Source organism: Elephantulus edwardii, unplaced genomic scaffold (assembly GCF_000299155.1).
Source record: "Elephantulus edwardii isolate Elephantulus edwardi_28Jun2011 unplaced genomic scaffold, EleEdw1.0 scaffold00237, whole genome shotgun sequence".
Taxonomy (NCBI): domain Eukaryota; kingdom Metazoa; phylum Chordata; class Mammalia; order Macroscelidea; family Macroscelididae; genus Elephantulus; species Elephantulus edwardii.
Window position 1 is genome coordinate 1,141,331 of NW_006399987.1, and position 8,803 is coordinate 1,150,133.

Consider the following 8,803-nt stretch of genomic DNA (forward strand, 5'->3'; position numbering starts at 1 on the left):
TCATAATCTGAAAGTTTTGGAAACTGTCGTAGCTTATTGGTAAGGCGTTTTCCTGACAACCCCAAGGCTAGTGGTTTAAATCAATTGTGAGAGAAAGATGGGAAATCTCCTCCCATGCAATTTGCAGCCTCTGAAATACTACTGGCGTTCTGTTCTGACTCAAAGACATATAACAACAACAATCTAAAAGTTACGTATTCAAACTAAACGAGTTGCACCATGAAAGAAAGACCTGGCCATGTGCCTCAATAAAGATTGCTGCCAAGATAAACCCAAGGGACACACTTTTACCCTGTAACACATGACCTTGACACTGGTCAGAAATGATTGAATACAATTAGTTTTCTTTCCTTGTTTTCTCTTTTGTCTAATTTCATAATAGAAAAGTGAGAATATACATGTGTTCCTCCTGAAAAAAAGGAGGGACTTTGAATATTCCAGAACATTCTTTCCCCCCTCCCTTTCTCATATGTTAACAAACCATCAGAAGTTGAGACGACTCATTATCAATTAGGGTAATTATTAGCTGTGTGAATTGTATTCTCAAAGCCCTGTGATGATAAATTGCTAAATTGTGTCTCCAGCCTTTCTGACAGCCCATCCCAGTCCAGGAGTCTATAAACTCATGCCTCTTCCAGAATTCTCATCCACATCAGAATGTCCATTCTCAGTTCTGTCTTTCTGTCCATCCTAAGAATGAAGCCTCATCTCTCAATGTCCAGCAGGGAAAAGGGAACAGTGGATCCACATTCCATGGCATTACCCCTTCAGAGATCTCCTGCAGCCTGTGAGAACAGAGGGAGAAGGGAATGAGGGAGTGTTGTTTTTCATCATCAGGACCACAGTCAGTCAGGATAACAAGAAAGAAGGGTGTGGAATTGACATTTCCAGCCACAGGTCGGTGATTTTGAAATTCTTTGTGCTGATAGGCATCTGAAAGCTCTTATTCAGGGTTCTTTTCTCCTCGACTTTTCTAGCTTCTATACATATTGCCTCAACAGAATAGGAAATCAGTCTATCTGGATATTGTCTCAATGGAGTAGAACTGAGTTTCTCTATTTGTGGCTGGAGTCCCTGGCTGGAGCAAATGGTTGAGGCTCCATTGGAACCAAATAGAAAATTTGAGATTTCTATTTACACTAGCATGCCCTATAAGAGTAGCTTACATATTCAAATAATGACCTAGTAATCTCTATGAAGACCAACACTATGGTACAAATGGGGTCTATAGGAGTTGTAGCTAATTTGTTTGTTTGTTTTGAAATACAAAACCCATTGTGACAAACTCAATTTTGACTCATAGTAATCTCATATGTTACAGAGAAGAAATACACCACATAGCTTTTTCATGACTGTGAGCTTTAAAAAGCAAATCCCAATGATTTTATTCTGTGGCATCTCTGAGGGAGTCAGAATCACTACACTTTTGCTTAGCCACCAAATCATTCACTTTTTGCAGCAACAATGAACTCTAAATTATCCTTTAACATTCTTAAATAACTGCAAAACTGAAGTTTCTCATAATGTTGCTGGTGACAACAGTTGTTGTTGTTGTTGTTGTTGTTGTGGTGTACCACTGTGTTGGAACCAACTCCTAGCTGACCTCCCACGGGCTTTAAGAGGATGTAAATCACAAAGGAGGAGACTGCCTGTGTTCGTCCTGCAGGGCAGCCAGTGGATTCCAACCTTGAGCCTATGGGATGGCAGCACAACTTCTTACCACTAAGCCACCAGAGGACCCTGATGATGACAATAATAGTTATTCATGACACCAGGAAGTGTAGAGGGTGTACTGATCCTAAACCCTGAACAATGGACTAAGGTTAGCACAATCACTCCAAAAATATAAACCTTATTGCTATTTGACAGGTGAAGGTTAATAAAACCTTATGTATGGTTTTATTGAATTTTCTTTTTCATTCCCACTCTCCTACTCTCTTAATAGCTAGACAATACAGATGAAAATACTAGGGATTTGTATTTATCTTTTAAAAATATTGATGTATCATCTATCTTTCAATCATATACTTTTATATAGTTAGAAAAATACAGCGAATCTGTTTTGATTTTGTTTCCATCTCCTTCAATTGTCATCTCTGTTGACCCTCTAAGAATGACATTTCTTTGGGTAAGCATTTTCTTAGTTTTAAAAATCAAGTTCTGACGTAAAATTGATTGACTATAATTTTGAATCAGAGCATTGAGACTCCATTCATGGACTTGGCCAGTCTCCTAAGCTGTCAATGCAATGGCTGCTTTCTACTTCATCCCTCAAGGTGGAGTGCTTATAAGGAAATGATCATTTATTACTTCCTAACTGGCACAGTAGATTACAGTATTACAAAACCATTGTTTTAAATATTCATTACCTTTTTTTCATTCACATGGTCAATACATAGCCAGTACACCCCTTTTCATGTACTTTCTGATTCAGGGTTATTCCTTGTAAGATGTCCAGCAAGACTACAGACATAAAGTAGACTCAGTTATTTCTGTCATGGTGTCTCTAGGATTGATGGGTGGCAAACTGGATTGAGAGCTTAAAAATCCACAGATGTTGTTTTGTGCTGTTGAGTCAGAACATAGCTGATCCTTCAATGAGTTTTCAGACACTGTGTTTTGATGAAGAGGAGACTGCCCCTCTTTCTCCGGCAGAGCAGCTGATAGATTTGAACCACTTGTCTTTGGGTTAATAATTAAACTCCATACCACTGAGAATCTTATTAATGGTGTCTGTTTGTGTAGGTAAATAATATGAATTTGGTCTTATGTGTGTCAATTTCGTGGATGTTCTATGTACTGTGTTTTAATTTAAAAAATTTGCAACATCGTAGTTGATAACTAGAAAATCTTTATAAAGTATATTATAAAAATAAAGAATAAAAGAGAATGTGTGTTCTGAGACACATTACTTAAATTTATTTATACTTGATTTCTTGAGATAGGTAGACTCATCAGTATCTTTTCACGTAACTTATTTCATATTTATTAAAGATAGTAATGTATATCACCACTAAATTTACTACCCAATAATTATTCAAACTTATAATTAAAAAACCCACAAATAAATGTTTAAAACGTGCCAAACTTCTAGTGCAAGACAGACTTTGATCTTGTTCTCCTGACTTCCACCCAGGTTCTAGCCACTCTACTAGATTGAATGTTTTCTTTTTCTTTTCACAGCTATTCTGACTCAAAATGATAAAATTGAAAAAGTAGCAATTACGCCTCTTGGATTTTGGTGAGTTAATCTGAAATTATAGAATAAGATTACGATTTTAAGAAGTATTAATATCAAGAAGCTGTTGTCTAAACAGAGAAAGACAACACTTGTTGTTGTTGTCCTTGTTGTCGTTGGTATGTGCTGTTGAGTCACCTGTGACCCATAGTGACCCTATGACAACATCTCTGAAACTTGCCCTGTCCTGAGACAGTCTCACTGATTCTGACACATCTAATCCCATCACCCCAGTTATCATGTCAATTCTTTTCATTTGGTGTACACTACGTGGTTTAAAATTAGGAAGGGTTTGTGTGAGGGTTGTGTCCTTTCTCCTCACCTATTCAATCAGTATGCTAAACAAATAATTTATGGAGCTGGACTCGTGAATAAGAATGAATCATCAACAATCTATGTTATACAGATGGCACAACCTTGCTTTCTGAAATGGAGAGTGACCTGAAATACTTCCTACAGAGGATCAAAGACTGCAACCTTCGATATGGATTACATCTCACCATCAGGAAAACAGGTCCTTGCCATGGGGCCAATAGACAACATAATGATAGATGCTGATAGGATTGAAACTGTCAATGATTCTCTCTTGCTTGGATCCACAACAAGCATTCTTGGTATCAGCAGTAAGAAGATCATGAGATGTATTGCTATGGGCAAGTCTGATGTCAGGGACTTCTCCAAAATACTGACAAGTGATGATGAAAACTAAGGTGCATCTCCTTATTCAGGCCATGGTCTTTTCAGTTATTTGCTATGCATCTAAAATTTGGACAACACATAAGAATGACAGAAGAATTGAGACCTCTGAGTTGTGATGTTGAAGAAGATTGCTGAATGTCCCATGAACTGCCAAAAGAAAAGATATGTCTGGGGAAAGGTGTAACCAGAGTGCTCTTTGTAGGCTAAGATGGTGAAGCTTCGTCTCTCATACTTCTGATTTGTTGCTAGGAGAGGCTAATCTTTGTGAAATGACATCCTCCTGGGATAAGTGGAGGATCAGAGGGGAGATGAAGACCCTCAACAGGATGGATTGACACGAGGGGAGCTCTGGTGGCCTAGTGACAAGGAACTGCACTGCAATCCCAAAGGTGCACAGTTTGAATTCAATGACTGTTACAGTGGGCTTGAGAATATTAGCAATTATGAAGATGGTGCAGGTGTAAGGTGAGACCTGTTGTTTACTGGGATGCTGTGAGTTCATGGCACTCAATGACAACAACAACCACGTCCTTAATTGGGAATATATGGTTTTCAGTGAAAGGTTAAGAATATTTATTCTTATTCTTAGATATTTTTTAAAGAAAGAAATAAAATAAGTAAATGTTGAAAAGAAATATTATCTTTTAAGAAATAAGTAAAACAATTGTGCCAATGCAAAGCTTTCACATGTAAAATTCAGTAATATCAATGACATCAATTACGTCTTATAATCATAATTGTTACCAAAATTTCCATCAGCATAAAGAAAAGGTCATTGCTTCCTATAGGTAGACCCTTTTAACCCCCTCCCCTCACTCCTTATAACCACAAATTAGCTTCATCTCTATGTATTTCCCTTTACTAGGGAAATCTGGTAGCCTAGTGAGAAGAAGTAGCTCTGCAATCCCAAAGGCATGGTGTTCGAGGTCACCAACTGCTCTGCAGGAGAAGAATGGGCAATCTCCTCCCATGTGGTTAACTGTCTCTGAAAACCCACTGGAGGGTCAGGTTTGGGTTGGTTCTAACTCTACTATGGTACATACCAACAACAACAACAATCATTGCATATAAGTGAGATAATTTACTATTTGCTCATTTATGATTAATTGAGTCTACTTAGCGTAACATTTTGAAGTTTCATCATCAGTTGGAATTTTGTTTCTCATTATCTATGAGGAATCTTCCTTTGTATGTGAATGTTGTCGTTGTTGTATGGTAATAATCTCTTACTATCCACTCATCTGTTGAATGCTGCAACATCCTCACATTCTCTTCCCTTTTAGCTTATTCTCCCGTCTTACTGAGGATCTTTCTCTTTTTAAGTTACTTTCTATTTTATAAAGCAGTCATGCTATGTGCTGTAATCTTAACCAACACCACAATTCAAAGGCATTTTAGTCTTCCTTATTCAATTGTACAATTTTCATATAAATTGAGGTTTTTTTAAAAAACTCTCACTTAAACCACCTACTCCTTAGTCATCAAAATGCATCTTTGCTTGTTAGATTTTTAAAGAGGTCCTTGATAGCTCCCTGACCAATGCAACACATTGTCTTCTTGACTTCATGGTAGTAGTAACTACCATGGATTTTAATTGTGGATCTAATGCAATCCTTAAGGCAGATGGTTCGAGACCACCAGCTGCTGCTCCACAGAAGAAGAATGATCAAACCTCTCCCATGCAATTAAATGCCTCTCAAACCTCCCCCCCCCACCACCACTACCAGGACAACTATAGGTTGGTTCTGACTCTACAGTACACAACACCAACACCAACAACAATGAAAATGAAATTCTTAAGAACTTCCATTTTTCTCTGTTTATAAAGATGTTTATATAGTTTGGAGGATATTTGTTTTCTTTACTTTGAGAGGTATCCTTTAAAAGAAAGGTTATAGAAAATCAATCAATCAATCAATCTTTTATTGTAGATTGAATGTGCAATCAATACTCATGGGAATATCATTCAAAACTCACAAAAACTGCATTGCAAATGACCAACACACTGCCAAGAACCATTTCAAAGTGCTAAAGAGAAAGAACATCATCTTAAAGACTAAGGTGAGTCTGAGACAAGACTTGCTGTTTTCAGCCTCCCAATATACATGTGAAAGTTGGTTAATTATTAAAGGAGACTGAAGAATAATGCATGCTTTAAGTAGTGTTGGTAGTAAACAATATTTACTGTTATGGGGACTATTAAAAGAACTAAGAAATCTTTCATGGAGGAAGTGCAGCCATCATGCTCCATGGATATGAGGATGGTGAGAGTCTGGACAACACTGGGCGTGTTATCATGATAGGCCTATCTCTGGTGACACAAGCTAAGTTCAGTAAGGTAGAGAGTCAGCAAAGAAAAAAACAATAGGATGAATCTCAATGAAATCAACTAACACAGGGACTGCACAATGGGTTTAAACACAGCAGAAATTGTTGAGTTGGTTCAGAATTAATAATTATCTACTTGTGTTCACTGGGTCACCATGAGCCAGAGCCAATTCAATGGAATGAAAAACAACAACACAGAATATCTTTTCTACTCTAATATTCTAAATCATCTCTTTATAGGTATACATAACTCAGGCGGTTGTTGTTACGTGCCGTCGAGTCGCCTATGACTCACAGTGACCCTATGTACAACTGCTCTGAAACCTGCCCTGTCCTGGGCCAGACTCACTATTTCTGATACATATCCCCATTGACCCAATTACTCTATCAATCCATCTCATCCAGGGTCTTCCTCTCCTGCACTGTCCCTCCACCCTTCTGGGCATGATATCCTTCTCCAAGAATTGGTCCCTCTTGGCCACATGCCCAAAGTATATGAGTTGTACCTTCAAATTCCTAGCCTCCAAGGAGAAGCTTGGTTTTACCCTCTCCAAGACAGACCAATTTGTTTTCTTGATGGTCCAAGGTATATTCAACACTCTTTTCTAGCACCGCAATTCAATTCTTCTTCTGTCATCCTTAGTCATTGTCCAGCTCTCTGATGCATAACAAGGGACTGCGAAGACCATGGACTGGAAACACAGGTTACATAAAGTAAATAAAAAAGAGTTCTGAGAAGAATGGTTTTGCTCGAAAAAGAAATACTGCAATTGGTGACATATGATACACAAATATGAATGTTTAACTTTTGAATCTCCAGTATAAAAATATAAAAACCTACCTGCTTTTCCACTAATACATTTAATTTTCTGAGCTTTTCATCTCTTGTCCTCAAGGTGTCTGTCCTACATGGAACCACAAAATATATCACGTGCCCCCGTATTCCTCCTCATGGGCCTCTCCGACGATCCAGATCTGCAGTACCCTCTCTTTGGAATATTCTTGTTCATGTACCTGGTGACAGTGCTTGGGAACCTGCTCATTATCCTGGCCATCAGCCGGGACAGCAACCTTCACACACCCATGTACTTTTTCCTGGGTAACCTGTCCCTTGCTGACATCGCTTTCACCTCCACCATAGTCCCAAAGACGCTGAATGTCATCCACACACGCAACAATATCATCTCCTATGTAGACTGCCTGTTCCAGTTGTCTTTCTTACATTTGTTTGGATGTATGGACAGTCTGCTCCTCACCGCAATGGCCTATGACAGATACGTGGCTATTTGTCGCCCCCTGCACTATCAAACAGTTATGAACCCCTGTGTCTGCGGTCTGCTGCTTTTGATAACCATTTTCATCAGTCTTTTGGAGTCCCAGTTACAATGCTTGATGGTGTCACATCTTCACTTCTGCACTGATGTGGAAATTCCCAATTATTTTTGTGACCCTCCACAACTCTTCAGCCTGGCCTGTTCATTCACCTCAACCAAAGCCATATTAGTGTATTGCATGGGTGCTGTCTTTGGTGGAGTTCCAGTCTCATTAATCCTCCTTTCTTATGTAAGGATTGCTTTCTCCATTCTAAGTGTTCCATCCTCAGGGGGAAAATACAAAGTTTTTTCTACCTGTGGCTCCCACCTGTCAGTTGTTTGCTTGTTCTATGGAACAGGAGTTGGAGTGTACCTCAGTTCAGTTCTCTCTCCTTCTCTCAGGAGAGGTGCAGTGGCCTCGGTGATGTACACTATGGTCACCCCCATGCTGAACCCCTTCATCTACAGCCTGAGGAACAGGGACATCAAGAGGGCCCTGCAGATGCTCCTCAGTAGAACAGTTTCTTTTTAATACAATTCCAGCTATGCCTTATTTCCTCCTTTTAAAAATTTTTATTATTTGTGTGTGTGTACCATAAAATCAGATCTGACTGGTACAGGAGGAGATTGCCTCTCATTCTCCAGCAGACCAAGTGATGGATTCGAACCATGTACCTCTGGGATTGCAGTGCAGCTTCTCACACCAAAAGGCCACCAAACTCCCTTACTTCCACCGTTTTGTGTATTGTCTTTCTTTTCACCTATTTAAAGAAGTGTCTATATTATTTTATTTTTAACCACTTTTATTCCACATGAACAGTTGTACAAACAGAATGACGGAACACTTGGTGGTTTAAAATCAAGAAAGGTGCATGTCAGAGAGGTATAATTTCCCTCATACCTGTTCAATCGATATGATGAGTAAAACCATTCGACAGGGTGGATGTATGTATTAAGAATAATGTGCATCAAGATTGGAGGAAAACTCATCAACAACCTATGCAGATGACACAACTTTGCATGCAGAACATGAAGAAGGGTTGAGACATTAGTGCAGAAGATAATCCACATTGAAGTGACTTAAATCTGCAATATGGATTATGCCTTAATATACAGAAAATTAAAATCTTCATGACTAGACCAATAGGAAACATTGAGATAGTTGTAGAAAAGATAAAAGTTGTCACCTATTGTATTTTATTTGCATCCAAAATCAACATCCATG

General features: G+C 38.7%; 1 protein-coding gene across 1 annotated transcript; it reads left to right on the forward strand.

The window, feature by feature from the left end:
• Positions 1 to 5,164: 5,164 nt before the first annotated feature.
• Positions 5,165 to 8,110, forward strand: LOC102847409 (olfactory receptor 18-like). The gene is made up of 3 exons (XM_006898822.1): positions 5,165 to 5,180; positions 5,261 to 5,282; positions 7,162 to 8,110. The coding sequence occupies exon 3, from the start codon at positions 7,175 to 7,177 to the stop codon at positions 8,108 to 8,110; it is 936 nt and encodes a 311-aa protein (XP_006898884.1). The 5' UTR covers positions 5,165 to 5,180; positions 5,261 to 5,282; positions 7,162 to 7,174.
• Positions 8,111 to 8,803: the final 693 nt, after the last annotated feature.